Source organism: Pogona vitticeps, chromosome 5 (genome assembly GCF_051106095.1).
Source record: "Pogona vitticeps strain Pit_001003342236 chromosome 5, PviZW2.1, whole genome shotgun sequence".
Lineage (NCBI taxonomy): Eukaryota > Metazoa > Chordata > Lepidosauria > Squamata > Agamidae > Pogona > Pogona vitticeps.
In genome coordinates, this window is record NC_135787.1 from 193,569,825 (window position 1) to 193,588,034 (window position 18,210).

General features: G+C 43.8%; 1 protein-coding gene across 3 annotated transcripts in view; it reads right to left on the minus strand.

Moving 5' to 3' along the window:
* The window catches only part of TASOR2 (transcription activation suppressor family member 2), a 49,948-nt gene extending 31,902 nt beyond the window's left edge, over window positions 1-18,046 (minus strand). Inside the window, exons 1-7 of one of the 3 annotated variants that reach the window (XM_020812691.3) lie at window positions 17,239-17,375; window positions 7,117-7,219; window positions 4,831-4,954; window positions 4,709-4,728; window positions 4,474-4,579; window positions 3,078-3,178; window positions 1,965-2,068 (exon numbers count right to left, since the gene is read on the minus strand). In XM_020812691.3, the coding sequence (XP_020668350.3) occupies window positions 1,965-2,068; window positions 3,078-3,178; window positions 4,474-4,579; window positions 4,709-4,728; window positions 4,831-4,856 (357 nt within the window). In that variant the 5' untranslated portion in view covers window positions 4,857-4,954; window positions 7,117-7,219; window positions 17,239-17,375. Of the gene's footprint in view, window positions 1-1,964; window positions 2,069-3,077; window positions 3,179-4,473; window positions 4,580-4,708; window positions 4,729-4,830; window positions 4,955-7,116; window positions 7,220-17,238; window positions 17,376-17,984 lie in introns of those variants that run through there. The other 2 variants (XM_078376524.1, XM_020812694.3) reach the window with 2 other exon arrangements.
* Window positions 18,047-18,210: the final 164 nt, after the last annotated feature.

Sequence of the window (18,210 nt, forward strand, 5' to 3'; positions counted from 1 at the left end):
ACAGCTGTGGTTACATAAAGAGTGTGTTTTTTTGCTTTCACTTTTAGCCATGCTAAGGGGAAAAAAACCCAACAAACTCTTCTTAAAGGACCAGGCTCACCTGTGTCCTCACTCCCCTTTTTTTCTTTAACTTTTTATTGCATTAATTTTATCAGGTTTCTAAAACAGCCTCCTCTATGACCTGTATTGCATCTGAAACTATGCAGACACGCTGGGGAACTTTTAAAAAAACTCTATACACCATTAAGGTGATTCTATACACCATTAAGACAATGAAATGGCTGACCTCCTTTGTTTTCCTCATTCGCCATCCAATCCAATTTCCTATTATTATTATTATTATTATTATTATTATTATTATTATTATTATTATTATTATTATTATTATTATTATTATTATTATTATTATTATTATTATTTCAGCATTTCCCGCATAGTTTTAAAAAAGATCTTCTCCCTGAACTTTTCCCCCCCAAGAATTAGTGGTTTACAAAACGACTACCAGCGCACATGAGCGTCTCTCAAAGGTCTGTTAAATATTGTTTCTAAACTCTGGGCAAGAAAACCAAAGCCCTTTCTCCACCTCGGAGCTAAGCTGAAGCATCCTGTCCCTGACATAAAGCGTCACTCCAAGAGGTCTGGGGGAGAGAGGTCGTTTCAGGGGGTCAGTTCTGACAGCCTACACAGACTTTGTTGGGGTCATACCCTTTCAAGATCTTTTTTCTCTCCTAGATCCGTTATCATGATCCAGTCAGGGATAAATACATTGTAGGTTCCAATCAATGGTATAATGGAGCTAGGGCTCTTGGGGTTAAAGCTCTGGGACTTTCTGGATAGCAGGAACTGCACATCAACTGTGCCCCCCCCAAAAAAAACTTCAGGCTGCCCTTTTCTTTCGGAGCTTAGCTATACAATCGTCACAGCGGGTAGCAAAAAAGTGTATTTTCCCGGGAACAGAATACTCTTCTAAGCTTTCCCTTCTGTAATGCAGAGTATTAGAGGGCGGTTTGATTCCAAGTGGGCCTTTAAGAGTCATTAGCTCTGCAAAAGACCTGCTCCTCATTTGTCAGTAAGAACTGTTCCAGTTCCTGCACCTTTTGACTTCTCGAGGGAAGCTGACTGTGATGAGCACCTGCATTTCCAAATTTATCACTTCTGAATTATACTATCGCCGCCTAGAGTGGTCGTAATTGACCAGATAGGCGAGATATATATAAATAAATAAATAATAAAATAAAATAAAATAAATAAATAAAAATACTACTGGCCCATTCACCTCAAATCTTACTGAAATTAGCAGGACGGAAATGTCTTTACTTTTCCTGCGCTGTGCATTTATGCCTTTGGCACCAACTAGTGCTTAAATACAGTGGTGCCTCACAAGACGATTGCCTCACGGGATGAAAAACCCGCAAGATGATTGGGTTTTGCGATCGCTATGGTGCCTCGCAAGACGGTTTCTTCTATGGCCATGCTTCGCAAGACCTTTTTTTTTTTGAGACCGATGCCTCGCAAGACGAATAAATTTCATTTTTCTTGCGAGGTTCCCATAGGGAACCTCACAAGATAATTTTTTCACAAGACAGCAATTCTCATGGAACAAATTACATTCATCTTGCGGGGCACCACTGTATTTCAAATAGTTATGGCATAGATCCCATACTAATTGATAACCTGCTGAATTATAAAATCCACAAAATAGCCTTCCCACATCAGACCTGAATTATTATTCCACCATAAAGAGATTTCTCTTCTGCCTGCTGTAAAGGCTTTCAGTCTTTCTCTTATTTCACCACCTTTTAAACCAGGCAATAATTTAAAAACCCACATTTTCCTGGTTTGATTAGCTACAATACATTCTTAGGATCAAATCACATAAAAGTGTTTCCCCCCCCCCCCCCCCGCTTTTTCTGGTCTAGGCAATGTTTTGCTAAAAAACTATTCTCTTATCTCAGTGTGCTTACTAGATCTTTTTCTTTCAAGTACTCTATTAATTGTTCCACTTTCGGCCCATCCTGACTTAACATTTCCACTTCATATAAACGGAACCGCATGTCTTGAGAGATGACTGCAAGAAAAAAGAAAAACAAGAGCCTTTTCACATTTTTAAGCAAAAAAATTCAGAGAGCGAGAGAGAACATAATAAGAGAATACTGCAGTGACTTCATAATAGATGTAATGCAATTACTTAAAAATGAAGATAAAAAACAAATATAGTGGCCAACCTGCTGCGTAGCAAGGTCTACTAGAGTAGACATACACACTAGCTTAAGCAACAGGATTTTGTTCACTGGTAAGAGATCAAATAATAACAAATTTACTCTATGCATCTCTTGTTATCAATTCAAACTGAGCATAACATTGAGCAATGTCTTACAAGCTTTTATTCTGAAAGATGACATCAAATACTCAATAAATCATTTATCAGCTTCCTTGTCCCTTCTAACTTTTCGATCTTTTAACATGACAAAATATCCCAGACCTTGTAAGCTACAAGAAACTTAGAGAAACGTCATATTAGAACAAAAGCAATTATTGTCTTATATATAGTGGTGCCTCGCTTTACGATTGCCCCGTTTAATGACGAAACCGCATTACGATGAACTTTTTGCGAATGCAAAACGATGTTTCCTATGGGGGAATTTCGCTTTGCGATGATCGGTTCTCTGCTTCGCGAATCGATTCTTCGCAAAACGACAATTTTCCAACAGCTGATCGGCAGTTTTAAAATGGCCGCCGGGTAAACAATGGGCCCCTGCTGTTTTCTGGGACACATTCCTCGCTGCACAGGCAGTGAAAATGGCTGGCCTATGGAGGATCTTTGCTAGACGGTGAGTTTGCAGCCCTTTGGAACGCATTAAACGAGTTTTAATGCGTTTCAATGGGTTTTTTCTTTTCGCATTACGACGTTTTCATTCTACAGTGATTTCGCTGGAACGAATTAATGTCGTAATGCGAGGCACCACTGTATTATTCTTGACAAATAATCCCACTAAAAAAAAACTAAGAATGGCGAAAGCAAAGAAAGAAATGAAGACGGATCCTCTCTTCACGGCCTACATCCTTTCAAACTGTACCTTCATGATCTGAGTAATTGTTTCTTCTAAATGCAGCTTCGGGGAACTTTTTTCTCAATTCAGATATGGCCACAACGTGTCCGATGTCTAGTTTGGTTGGCCTAGCAAAAGGAATGAAGAGGGTTACAGATTTCACACCTGCCCTCCAACCTCCCAACCCAGTGATCATCGTAAAACAACAGAATAAACATGAGACACACACACACACACCCTGTGCTAGGACGTCAAAATCCCCTGGCAATTTGGAACACAATGCCATGGCCCCAAAGAAAACATAGCGCTGGACAGAAGGGACAGGTGGATTATGGCCAGCAATACAGTACAGAATGAAAGGCTACAGCTGTGTTTGCGCAGAACAATAATCCAGAATTCCAGAGACTCCGGGTTTATTGTGAACCGGATGCACGCGGCCCATTCACGCCTGCTTAGTTCCTCTTGGCAGCGCAACTGACTCAACAAAACAAGAAGAGTTAGACATTTCCTTCAAAGCAACGAACTTGGCTTGTTGGAGAACTAGCCTGAATTCATAAACAAAGAATAAACCTTGGTTTGCAATCCCGGATTGTCAACAGAACACAAGACCAGAGCTGGCGAGTTCTGATAAAACCCTGGCATGTTTTGCCAGTTATGCCAACAAGAGGGAAACAACGAATGATGGGCTACGCTGATCGACGGTCTGAAAATATTTATCCAGGTGAACAGCAGGTGCTTAAAATTGCATTGGAATGAATCTGGGATTGTTACACTTGTTTCTTTCAACCAACACCTTCTAAACAGGGTTGCAGGGCACAAACAAAACAAAACAAACAAACAAATAAAAATTTAAAAACCTATTCCCTCTCTCTCTCTCTGGTACAAAATTATCCATGTTTTGTCTTGGCCTTCCAGCTATAAACAGGGAGATAATCCCATTACAGTAGGACCCTCATATCTACTATACATAACATAGTAAAAGAAAAAAAAATCCAGAAAAAAGTATTTTCACGATGTATTACCAGAACTGGCCACTACAGGGAGCCAGAGCCCATGCTATCTATTCCATCAACAAGAATACATCGCACGGTCTCTTGACTTCCTCTACTGGGCAGTTCTGGTAACTACATTGTGAAAATACATATGTCTAGTTTTTTTTCTTTTAATATTTTTAATATTTTCAGGCCACAGATAAATGAAACTACGGATACCGATCCTGCAAATACGATAGTCCTACTGGTAGTTATTTCCACTGGTGTGATGTAATAGGTGTAAATCTTGGTAGCAAATGGTCACAAGTGAAGAAGTTAGCACAGAGAGTGTGGCCAACAGCAAACGCCTACGCCAACTTCTTACGTTGCAGCAACTTGCCACCGAAGTTTACATGGACCACAGAAAAAGAATCGAAATGACTCATACTCACAATTGTGCTGGGATGGAACCACTAAATGGTGAGCGGAAGACAATGTCACATAGTTGCTGCTCCTGAATGAGTAACTGTCCTCTCCAAGCACAATAGAGCTCTACATCTTTTCAAATCCAAGGGCAGGAGAGGAGGAAAATATATATGAAATAATGATCAGAAAAGAGGAAATTATTATCTTTTTTTCAAAAATTAATTCGAAAAAATTAAAAGATCACCGGCATACAGCCCTTACCTTTCGCCTTACATTCAGTTCTGCAGAAGGGAAAAGAAGAAAAACAAAGAGGCATTTTCAAAATAAAGGAAAATAATAATGCAGAAATTAATCATTTTGCAGAATGACTTAAAGCTGCTTACAAGCTCTTGTGGTTTAATGCAGACATCCTTTAAGGATTACGGCACTGAAGCGTTCTTGTTACATGGGGCAGATTGGCCAGAGATGTTCAGCAGCTTCCCAACTGGAGAGTACATACAGTTAATACTGAAAAATGATAATAATAAAGTTACAAGAGTACTCAGAGTGAATTTCATACTTTGATGATTGTCTGAAATATTTTACAAATATTCAGTGTTCCAAACAACAGTCTTGTATGGTAGGTCAGTATTATAACCATGGCACAGAGCCGGGGGGGGACACGGATTTTCCTAGGTGGCCATCCCTGGGCCTTGGGGGGGGGCTTCACCCAAACCCAGTACTGCTCCCCCCAAAAGTTACAGAAACATGGAGAGCGCAGTAGACATTTCCCACCCCTCAAAAATGTTTTAAATTGTTGGGAGGGGACACACTCAGTTTTGCCCCCTGGCCTAGGGTCTCCCTGCCCCATTCAGGGCAGAAGTGAAAATAAAAAAATTATCTGCTCACAGTCTGAACCAGAGTGGGATAAAAATAGCTGATTTTTGTAATTAAAAAATTAAATTTGATTCAAATCACGATTTACAATAAAAATGCATTTTTTTTAAAAAAAAAATCTGAATTGTCAAAACCATCCCGAGTTTTAAAAATTTAAACCATGATGGTTAAAAATTAAAACCATGGTGGTTTAAAATCAACTGGAGTTTAAATCAACTCCACCCTGGTCACAGACCCCCTACCCAAATTCATCAGGGAAATTCAGGTTCTGCCCCCCCCCCGCCTCCTGAGATGAATGCCTAATTTCAAAATCCATCTCACATTACCCAAAAAAATGGAGGGGGACAGAACTAAATTGCGAAAAATCTTGTTCTCAAGTGTCCCAAAAGCCGAAGAGGAATTAACTTGGATATTGCATTCAATCCCATATCCTTCACATTGGGAAAAATGAAGCCGGGATGGATGAAATTCAGATTTCTTTGCAAAGAGGAGCAATCCACCATTTTTTTTAAAGGGAAGCCAAACACTTGTTGGCTTCCCTACGCATCAACAAAAGGGCCGCTGGGATCTGAAAGGCGGCCGACCGGCCAACGTGGCCCGTCTTGCCCCCTTGAACCCTGGGAGGGAGGCCTCGGCCATTGCTAGGCGAGGCAACCTTTCGGGAGAGGGTCCGCTCAATCCTACAAGCCCTCCATCCCAGGTGGAACGTCCTCCCTCCATGAGGGATCCCTGTTGCCATGGAACCCAGCAACTAGGCAACATGGCTCCCGCCTGTGTGGAGGGAGGTGGCGTATAACTCCCAGAATCCCCTGGGGAGATGGAGGATTCTGGGAATTATCATTCCAAAAAGAAAGGAAACGGACGGTCCCAAACCTTGGGTTCAACTGACAGGCCCCCCCCAACAAGACTGTAACGTGTCTCAGGGAAACATGGGATGACAAGTAGTCGGCCATTTTGTGACAGGCCGTTGAGGCGCAACACAGGGGTGGCTTCCTGTTTCGAAAGTTCCTTCTTGTGTGTCTCAGACAGCAAAAATAATATTTTCCATTGTGGTTCCTCCACAGATTCAACTCCTCTTTTACATTTTTTTAAAAAAATATACTGAAATCTGAACCTTTCAGGGTCAGGAAACTACAAGGCCCATAATGCTTTGCAACACCACAGAGCTTAGCCCTGCCCAGCCAAATCCAGCAAGGGAGTTTTTTTTTTCCTTATCTGTGCACCAGCTGCCAATTTTACCAAACACTTGAGGGTTTTTTGGGGGAAGTGGGAAGAAGCCCCCCCCCCCCCCCCGATTTCAAGCTGGGGCAATTTCTGTAGAATTCAAGGCGTCAGTGTTAAAAAATGAACAAAAAACAAACACCCATCCGTACTGGACACATGTGGGTTTGGGTTCCTGCCATATGGAAGGATTCTTTGCTATGCATTTAAGGCATCACTGGTTTAACTGGGCCGTTGACGCATCAGACTGAGCTCCACATTTAATCTCATCCGGGCAAGTACTGTACTTATAACCGGAGATTATTTTGCATGCTTTATTGGCCAGGAACAAGAACACCCTGGCTCTTCTCTAGCAAAGCACCAGGCCAACAGAAAGTAAATCCACCGCAAAGCAAACAGCCTGACTCGTGTGGCATAAACTCCTCCCTTGTATTATATCACAAAGCTCCACCAGGACCGGAATCGAATGCAAATTGAAACTAAAAGTGCCAATGTAAAATTCCAAGCCACGTTCAAAGGGACAATGCATCCAGATGTGGGTTTGTGTCTGTCTGTAAACACTGAATTTTTACCTCTGTTTGGTTACAGAAGCAGGCGTAGGGGGAAAACAGGGGTCTCCTCAAGTTCTCTCTTGAGCTAACCACTGGCTTTGATGTGTTCGGAGAAAGACGCGTCCTGCGTTAGACAGGAGGAGGAAAGAAAACAGACCGATGTACTGAGAAAGGAATCCGAAGCTTTACACATTAATGTGACGCTGGATCTCAAGAATGCTCGAGTGAACTCGGGGCTTAAAACACACACACACAAATGACAGCCTCCTCCAGACATTTCATGCCAACCTCGAGATTAAGAACACACCAATTCTGCAAGCTGCATGCTGCTGTGTGCAAAATTGCACAATATGACTCATCCGGCCATTTTCCACCCACCGTTCTGGTTTGGTGAGTCCATAATGGAGGGAAGGGAAGGGAGAATTTTCCAAATCACGACACGCCTGCTGGAAAACCACTGGAAAAACTTACTTAGCCACCTTGTTGACTTCTGCGATCTTCGCAGCCATTACTCAGACACTTGCACACCTATTTTTCCTGTCATGGGGATCAGAAACTTGGTTTTTTCAAGAAATAAACCCTCTGATTTTTTGGACATTAGGCCATTGTATTTTACACACACCACTGGCAAAATAAACATAGTCGGTGGCTGATATTCTACATAAAAAGGAGCCATCCTGTGACTTATTATTCATAAGTCCATCTCGTATCGGGTCTTCCCCTTCTCCTGCTGCCTTCTACATTTCCCAACATTATTGTCTCTCCCAGAGAATCCTGGCTTCTCGTGATCTGCCCAAAGTAGGACAGCCTCCATTTTGTAATTTTCCCCTCCAGAGACAGTTCAGGCTTCATTTTGATCTGGGACCCACTTGTTCATCAATCTGACAGTCCAGGGGATCCATAAAGCTTTCTTCCAGCACCACATTTCAAATAAATCCATTTTTTCCCTGTCAGATTTCTTAGCTGTACAGCTTTCGCACCCATACCTGGTGATTGGAAATCTAAGAGTGGGAATGGTCTTGGTCTCCAGCGACATGGGTTTTAGACCCACTGAACGGACAGGACTTGGAAAAGAGCTTTTAGCAAGTCCCCATTGATACAACGGATCGATTCAAGTTGGGATGAACCGGTAGATTTTTAAGCCATAATGGGAAATTGCAGAAAACCAATGGTTGAAATCCCTTACAATAATGATGGCCAAACTAGAGGAATCATGGAAGTAGCCATAGCTAATTGTGGCTAACGGACAAATGCTGGGCACCCGTGTGTTTGAGGGGCATAATCAAACACAATTAGAGGTGTGATCAGCATCTAATCAATTACCCATCACAACCTCCAACCTTCTTCTTGCATGCATGTAAATACCAAAAAAAGGTTCCTGACCCATTACGACCCACCCGTTTTTGTGACCACCTAACAGTAATGCAAATAAAGCACAAATCGAATAGACAAAAAAGAAAAAGAAAATAAGAACATGGCCACCAAAAACCTGGATCCTATCGGCAGTTCTTACTAGAGTAGAATTTATTTATTTATTTTATTTATTTATTTTATTTCTATCCCGCCTATCTGATCGTATTCGACCACTCTAGGCGGCTATTGAATCAGCGGGATTTTAAGCACTGACTCACTGCTGAGCAATGGATTCAGCAGATCTGTTCCAACTGGGAATAGCCATCAGATTCAGGGATGTGGACGAATGTGTAACAAACTCGGTGAACAGAATCCAGAGGAGTTTGAGGGTCATGGTTGGAATCTGGTATTCGAAGGCTGATGGAGAACAGAAGAATTTTTTCCCACCCTCATTCATTTTTTTTCTGCTACGCCTTCGCAACTCGACTCCAGTGCAAACGGGGGTCATAAAATCACAGAATGATGGGGCCGATAAGGCCATCGAGTCCTCCACCCCCGCTCAAGGCAGGAATCCAAATCAAAAGTATATCTGGTTGTCTAATTTTCTCCCAAAGGCCTCCAGTGTTGGAGCTACCTCCTAAGCTCATGGGTTTCGTCGTCATACTGCTCTAACAGTTAAGGATTTTTTTCCTGATGGTTGTTGTGAGTTTTTCGGGCTCTTTGGCTGTGTTCTGAAGGTTGTTCTTCCTGACGTTTCGCCCGTCTCTGTGGCCGGCATCTTCAGAGGACAGGAGTCAGAACTCTGTGCTCTGGTGCGTTTGTTTGGGAGTTGAGTATTTATGGCTGTGGGATCAGCTTTTGTCTTTTTCAGGAGATGGGTGATTATGGTGATCAGTGTGTTTTTGTTGTGAGTGTATTTTTCCTGGGATTCAACCAAAATCTGGCTTCCTGCAACTTGAGCCCATGGTTGTGGGATGATGGAGAACAGATCCAGATTTTTTTTTAGTGTGGAAAGAATGACTCACCAAGGACGCTGGGGGCTACAAGAGAAAATTCAGGAGGAAGAGACCTGAAGTATGTGAAACTTTTCACATTTGCCAATATTCAGATGTTTTTAGGTTTAAAAGGAAGCAGACCTCTCCAGCTTTACCTTAAAAGTCACAGAAATAAATCTGGCCCCACGCAACACGGGTTTTCACTATAGAATTCCCAGCATGGTGTGTAGTGGACAGATTGAATGACAGACAAGGACCCTGAAGAACAGAGTTCGAATCCCCACTTGGCTATGGAAACTCACGACATTCCTTGTGTCCTCCTCGACACAAACCCTGTCAGGGCCGGTGGCTATATGTGGGTTCCAACTTGACGACAGGTCACAACAACAGTTGGCCCCGTAGGCTAATTTTGAGTAGGGTAGATAAAAATCAACAATTTAAAAAAAAAAAACAAATTGATTCAAATCGCAATTTAAAAAGGAATGTTTTATTGAAATCATCAAAATCATCTGATTTTTTTTCCAAAAAATTAATCGTGATTTACATCAAATCCACCCTCATTCGAGCCATCGAGTGAATTTAGAAAGGGAAAAAAAGTTACATACAGGCACTTTCCCCTCCCTTCCTCCTGCACACGGTGCAGCGTGGTCTGAGGTGACCGTGGCCTCCGTCGTTTTCACAAGTGCAGGAAAAGGCAATAAAAAGGAAGTTAAGCACAGGAGGGGCTTCAATGACTGTGGACTTGGACCTTGAGCAATGATTAAGGTAGAACGGATGTCACAAGGAAGGCCACTCATCCCCATGAAACAGAAGCTACACGGTTGAAAGAATTACACGGAACAGCCCTTTCACTCTGGATCTTTATCACCGTAAACTACAGACCCGGGGAAATATTTAACTGAGCCATATCCTTGACATCCTAGTTTTCTATGTGCGGGAAGATTTATGGCTATGGGGAAACATTAGCAAATGTTCCCTCCATCAAAGGTGGTCATGTCTGTACGTAGCTGTCTGCAGTCTGTTCACTGACTCGCCACGTTCTACAATCAGCCACATACATACAAGAACCTAAAAGGCCAGCTAGAGTGCCTTCTGTCTCCCTCAGAGACCAGAAGTGTGTTTCCAAAGGACCCTGCAAGCCAGAAGCCATGGCAAGGTCCCGCCCCTCTCACAGTTCCCACCTCTGAAATCAATATACAGTATATACTGCTCCTGCACACAGAAGCTCTACACGGCTCCCATTGGGCAGAACTACTGTACAAATAGGCTTGTTCTTTATGAATCTGTCCAATACCTTTTTAAAAATCTTCAATATGTCTTCCCCGCTATCCGAGTGCAAATACAAAAATGGGGACGTCAATGGAATGTCTTCAATTGTGAATGGAGGACACAGTGCATGCTGAATACCAAATATAAAATTACAAAAAAAGCAGTTTCATCCCAAGCCACATCGAATGGTTTGTCCCAGCTGCAGACAGACCTACTGAATCACCGCATCTTTCAAAACCGTTGATTTACCAAAACCTCGTTGATTCAACGGATCTTCTCTAACTGGGCCCCTGGATTTAGCTCTCCCTGTGCCTTAGGTTTTTTTTTTAAAAAAAAGTCCAATCTGCACTATATAACTGCCTTACTGTAATCCCAGTAAACATGCTTTGCGCTTCTCAAGCACTGAAAGGTGGAAAGTGAAACTGATTAAAATAGAAGCAGAAGTGAAACCAGGCCGATGCTCCTTCTACGAACACGGCAAAGCAACAGGCCGGAGAGACAAAGAGAAACTAAATCAACAAGGAACACAGCCAATAAGGTACTGCTTAAAGATTATTCCCCTTTATATTCACTGTTCTACAAAAGAGAGGTGCAAGCGTCTCTTTCTTCTTTACAACGCCCGGTACCAACTTTTACCATTCGTTTTGACTTTCCAAATTGAAACCTAATTTGTACCTTCTAATTTTTGTCTTAACATCCTGTACACATGTAACTCTACAAAGCCACATCTCACGTTCCTGTGGAATCTGTAAAGGATTCAAGGAAAAGTGGCATGACGGGCGGAGAGCTACCCCTGATTTATTAGGGGATCTGGGCTTTCTATGAGGACGTTAAGCGCATAACCCCTGGAACAAATTGTACTCGCTGGTACTATCTCTCGTGTACATCGGACTGCTCCGGATCTCAAAACACTTTGGTTATGCAGCACGAAAACTCTGTTGCTGTTATCTGATCTCTGCCACAAGCCAACTCTTAAGCACACAGAGAATGTTTCTAGAAATCGTCTTAACTGCAGCACAACACCAAAACCAGTTGGTCTAGTTTCGAAATAAATCAAGCACTGGGACCTGAGAAGCCACCTCGTTCTGGATCTGGCTCCTGATCCATCTGGCTCAGCCATGTCTTCCTGGGATTTCAAGACTGGGTCTCTTTCTGGAAATCCCTGGAATTTCCTGATGGGGCCCCATTCACCAGTCCTGACCCTAGTTTCCGAAAATTCGTTCTGGATTGAAATTCGTTCTAGATAGCACGAACCACAACACCGAGGAGTCTTATTAATACCCCACAGGATAAAGCCATAGACTTAATTCTACACAGAACAAGGGAGGTAATTTCTTTATTATTTGTTTCTTTGTTTTATTTTTTAGGCCGCCTTTCTCCCAATAAGGGGACCCCAAGGCGGTTCACAATATTTATTTATTTATCATTTATTTAAAATGTTTCTACGCGGCCTTTCTCCCCAAAAGGACCCAAGGCGGCCCATATCACTGAAACAATATTTAAAAGCTTCAACCGTAAGTATACAAATATCTAAAAAAAGAATTAAACAAATACACTGCATTAAAATGGTAATTAAGATCCATATTAAAACACGGTTAAAACAACAGAGCACAAGCGTCCATATTTAAAACTCCTGAAAACAATATTAAAAAAGAATAGAACAAAAAACATCAGAAGTCAAACGTTAAATAAATCCCACGAAACTATAGGCTAATTAAAATAAAACCGAATAATTAAAAGCAAGCAAACCTTTAAAACTATCTTAACTTTAAAAAGGTAACTGCTGACTAATGTATTTGGCTTAAAGTCTTTGGCTGCAAGAGCCCAAGGTTGGGAATTCGAGTCCCTCTGGTAGACCTCCTTGCCAGGGGCTGGGCTGGATGATCTTTCGGGGTCCCTTCCAGCTCTGCAGTTCTAAGATTATTATCACGCTACTATTGTTCAGAGATTCAATCGTGATTGTTAAAAGCCTGCCTCAAAAGATGGAGAAGATATTAAGAAAGGACTATGCCATTCACTTTATGGGCTAATCGTCCCAAACAGACAGGAGAAAAGGGACCTCTATCGGCATCTGTCAAATCACAATTTAGATTTTTTTTTTAAATGGGCTTTTATTTAAATTGTCAAAAAAAAAATCCGATTTAAATCCAACTCACCCTGCTGCCTACCAATCCCAGAGGCTAATGCTGGCTTCTGTATAGTGTTTTAATATGGAGACACAGAATTTCCAGAAATGTTGATGCCATAGGAAAACAAATCAAATTTATTAGGGGCGGGTGGGTATTGAAATGTATGCGAAATTTTTTTTCTTCACGCCAAACCTGAATTTCTCTTACTGCGCTTAACAATATCCATGTCTCATTCATATAAGTTAAATAAATAAATATAAAATAAATAAATAAGTTAGTTACCAAGTAAGATTGCACTATAAGTATGACAAGTGAGCCTTGTACTGTATTTTCATGAAAAGTCAAAGCACAATAAGCTCAGCTTAGTTGTTTTAGCTTGTAATAGGAGAATTCAGGCTTCACTTGATCTAGAACCTACAGTACTTATTTGTCTTTTGGGTGGTCTGTGGCATTCATAAATCTTTCCTTCACACCACACCGCGATTTAATAGATGTTTGCTCGCTTCTCCGACATTTTTCCAGATTTTTGTAGTTCTGAGTCAGCTGAGTTATCAACACAAATCTGTTCTTTATATTGTTTATAAACTTTAACATTCTTAAAGAATATTATTGAAGTTATATTTTGGGACTATGATTGTTTTAGTGTTCTTCTTCAGCTTTGCTCTAATTTTTGATACTGACACTTTATGGTTTATACCACGGTCTTGTTTTTGCAGGGAAAACAGATATCCTCCCTCTTCTGTTCTAAGTTACATAATTTATTTGGATGCTGCACTGACCATCTTGTGATATTTATATGTACAGTCATCTGCTTGCAATAAACAAATGACCAGCTTCAGGGAATACTATGAATTGCTTCACTGCTTTGCTCCAATTTCAGGGCCAAACTCTCTAATAATATTTTGTTCTGTTTTTCTCCTTACGTTTGCATTTCAGTTACCTGTGCCCTTTCAACTTACTTTCCATGAGATCTAATTGATATTATTCTGTAACATTCTGCATTATAGCCCATAAGTGTCCATGTTATTTCTGTATTTGAGATTAGACTACTCAGTACCAACAAGAGTTAGCGCGAGCATCAGTGCTTCATAGCCTATGAAAGATCCTCTGCCGGTTTTACCTACAGAAGGGACTTTCAATTTGACACACATGGGAAATGTACACAAGAGGCTGTCTTGCTTTCATTTTCAGATTCTTGCATTAAGTTCTGAAAGAGAGTTTTCAAAATCCAAACGCTTTGTTTTGATGAAAGAACCATAAAAGCTTTAGATTCTTATTTGTTTCCCTCTCTCCTTGGCTTTTTCCCTTCACCTCTAGTCTGTCAAATCATCTTGAAAAGGCAATTCATCAAATTAAATAGGATAAACAAGGGCTGCTTGCCCTTGTCCTCCTCCACAGGGGAAGAAAAATTTTTAGCTTTAGAAGGGCATGAATGGTTTGGAACCCAGTAAAGAATGTCCTTGGCTTCAGTCCTTCTTTATAGGTCAGATCTGTGTGCTGCTGAGCTCCATCTTAAGTGTGTTCTCCATCCATTTTGTCTTCCTCCCCCCTCCCCTATTACCATTTCTTAGGATTATGTTTGCTGCTGTCACCCAATAGCCTGCCTGTGCTACCAGATTGCCTCTTTGGGATTATCGTTGGGATTTCCCAGCCCAATGTTTTGTGGATTTCCCCCACTCTTTCTCCCCACCCTTTCCTTTCCTCAATTATTTCTGTTTCCTGCTGCTAAGTATTCGAAGAAAAGATGAAAACACATCAACAACAGGGGATAGATAAATCCTTCCATGTTCTAATTGTTTTAGTTGGGGAGGTTGAGGGTGTATCATTGCTTTTATTAGATTCCTGCTTTTCTTCCATTTAGCGGGCAGCACATCTGTTTTGAAAGGGACGTGGTAGCACTGCGGGATAACCCGCAGAAGCCTCTGGGCTGCAAGGTCGGAAGACCAGCCGTCGTAAGATTAAATCCACGTGACGGAGTGAGCGCCCGTCGCTTGTCCCAGCTCCCGCCAATCTAGCCGTTAGAACGCATGCAAAATGCGAGTAGATAAATAGGGACCACCTCGGTGGGAAGGTAACAGCTTTCCGTGTCTAAGTCGCACTGGCCACGTGACCACGGAAGATTGCCTTCGGACAAAAACACTAGTTCTATGGGTTGGAAACAGGGATGAGCACCGCCCCCTAGAGTCAGACACAACTGGACAAATTGTCAAGGGGAACCTTTACCTTCTCCTTACAGTACATCTGTTTTTTTGTATTTTGCCCTTCCCCCCCTTTGTTTGTGTGTGGAGAGGATGTCTTCTTTGATACACTGACTTTAAAAAAAATTGATTAAAATAATGAGTTTAAAATATATTTTTTTAAATGTGTTGTTTGGTTAATTTACTGTGGATTGCCACCTTGTCTCAGCATTTTTGTAGTGTTCAGAGCATTCTTTGCCATTTCTGGGCCCGTGCGAGACAGAACATGGATGGGGGAACATGTAACAAAACAATCCCAAAGAGTAGGTTCCTTCTGTATTTAAAGAACTGACAGAACCCGAAAGGAAATAAGCCCCCCCAAAGTTTCCCCACGCACATCCCTAGGGTCACCATCCATTACTGCAGCGGCTCAAAAGATGGACCTTCGAAATCTCCTCCATTCCCTCAATGCCACTGGTATGGTCCTATTTTTTCCCCCCCATGCAGATGCAGCTGGTGGCTTCTCATGTGCCTGCACTTGGTTTATCTCAAAACTGTAATAGCTTTTGAACGGCAGAGCTGGAAGGGACCCTCCGGATCATGGGGTCCAGCCCCTCTCAAGGAGCCACCGGGGGGGGGGGGTGGATTCGAACTCCCAACCTCTGGCTCCAGAGACGTAAGCCACTGACCTATCCAGCAGTTCTGATGGTGGCTGTAAGTTAGTCCCAACTTGAGAACACACAGCAACGAACCACAAAAGGCAATGAGAAGACAGATGGAGGAATAAAAGAAACACACTGAAAAACAGCATGTCTTTTTTAAAAAAAAAATCCTATAATTGTAAATAGATTTGGCCAAATTATCACAGTGGGGAGAAGAAAACTTTTCAGAATTCTTGAGCCCTTTTCCAATTCAAACTACACCAAAGTGCAGTAACAAAAAAAGTGTTTTTTTTTTAAAAAAAAGGTATAGCATTTTTAGAGTGAAGGGTGCCATTCAACACAAACACACCCCTTTCAAAAGTGGAACACCTGGGAGGTGGAAATCCTGCCCCCTGTTAAACCTCTCCAAGCCCGAACCACCCCAGGGCACGAGCCACCAATAAACGTCTTCTGCCTGTTTGTACAAAAGCAGTGGTTAAAAACACAAAGGGGCCTGATCCGCAATCCTTAAACTTCCACCTCAAACTGGGAAGGTTATAAGGAGCCGGTAAAATCCTAAACACACAAATTGAGGGCAAGACCCCATAAAACCACTGATCCTTAAAAAAAAAAAAGCTGAATAACCAAGTTGAGGATCCCGGTGGAAGATACAACTTGACAGCTTAACAAAACTCAGGATCAGCAGCTTTTCTGGGGAGATCGCCGGGTGTTTAGGGAGAAGAGCCATTAAGCCGCAGGAGTCTTACTCCGAAGTAAAGAGGACAGGCGGAGTGACACTTTTGGTTTCACCCGCTCCTCGGCTGAGTGGTTCATTTTCACTCTCGGCTGAACAAACACGTGGAGAGCTGCTCTTTCTCTTCCGCATTCAACAAAGCTCGGCTACCCCACCGGTCAAGCGATCCTCAACCGGCTTACTCCCGAGCAAAGAGGATGGCGCGGCAAGCCGAAGGGGAATCGGAAGGCAGCAAGGGGTGAGAATCGAGCCCTCGGAAAAGACGCCACGGCGCCCGATCCTTTATGCCAGCAATGTTTGCGCGGAGGGCAAAGGTGCGCACGCAGAACCCCCCCCCCAACTTTTCCCATCGGAGTGAACGTGGAGGAAGAAGGGGATCCGGAGCTGGCAGGCAGATCTCCTGCGCAACACGCCATTACGATGCCTTCCTTTGGGGCAGGAGAACGTCTTCCCTCTCGCTTCCTCTCCATCCCTTGCCAGCAGCGGTTCGCCATAGCGCAACCCTAGACACCTCCGATCCTATGCAAGCCCTCCCCCTCCCAGCGAGGACAGGATCGCACAAAGCAAGGCTCCCTGCGCCGATCGGGGGCAACGCTTCAGCGCCCCTCGAACAACCGCCGGGATCGGCGCTCCAGGTAGACAGTCTCAGGATCGCGCTGCGCACCTCCATGGGGGCACCAATTCCATCGGATTCAACGGGCCTTCCTGACCAGAAAACGGGCGCAAAAACAGGCGAGACGGAGAGCGAGATTGCGCGCACTGCCCCGGGGCCATGGATCGGACCGGGCGACACGCGTCCCGGCCTCTCCACGACCTCCCACTCACCTCTCGCAGGGGCCGCAATCCTCGGGCCTTCGCTCCCACGCTCTCCCATGGTCGAGGAGCGCCGCGGACCTTCCGCGATCCTTCGGATCTTTCCCCCCCCCTTCCCCCGACTCTTCTTTCCCGACTCGTCGCTCCGGATCGGCTTCTGTTTCACCCGGTTTAAGTCCCCGAGGCCAGCCAGGGATTCCTTCACGTCGGAACCGGCGCGGGGGGGGGGAGCGCCGTCCTTTGCCCCGCAAGGTCCTCCTCTTGCTCGCCTGTCAGGCTCGGGATCGGCCCCGCAAACCGCGCAGAAAGAGAGAAACCCCCCCAAAAAGCACTCCCTCCCTCTCTTTGCGCCGGAGCCAAAACCACCACCGAGAGAGAGAGCGCGCCCGGCGGAGGCGCAAAAGCGGAGCGACTTCGGTTCCAACTCCTCCTCCTCCTTCTGCGTGGAAACAAAGGAATCCAAAAGAAAGGGGAGGGGAAAAAACCAGGATAACGACCCCCGAGACGGTAACTTGGGGGAGGAGGAGAGAAGTGCCCCCCGTCCTCTCTCTCTCTCCTAAAAGGGGGCTCTCCTCTTGCGCGCTCGGGCGCTGCGCAACCGCGGCGCGTTTTTACGCGCGGGCTTGGCGAGGGCCTGGAGGCGGCCTCGGAGGATCGGGGCCGCCGCGCAAGGGCTCCGGGAGAAGGGGAAACATGTCCGACCGTCGCCTTTTTTGGGGGGGGTGGAGGGGGGGCAGGCACGGCCTCATCCGCCTTACCCCAGGAAGTGAAAGCCCCGCCGATCGCCCTCCCTCTCTCTTTTTTTCTCTCTTTCCCCTTTCCGTGCAACGAAAGAGGAGACAGAAAGAAAGTGAAAACTGACCCGGAAAGAGACCGGCCCTTGGCACCGCTTTCACTTCCGGCCGAGCTTTAAAGAGCTTTGCTCTTTTTTTTAAAAAAAAATAAATCGCTTTTTTCTCCCCCCCCCCCCCCCCCGCAATGTGC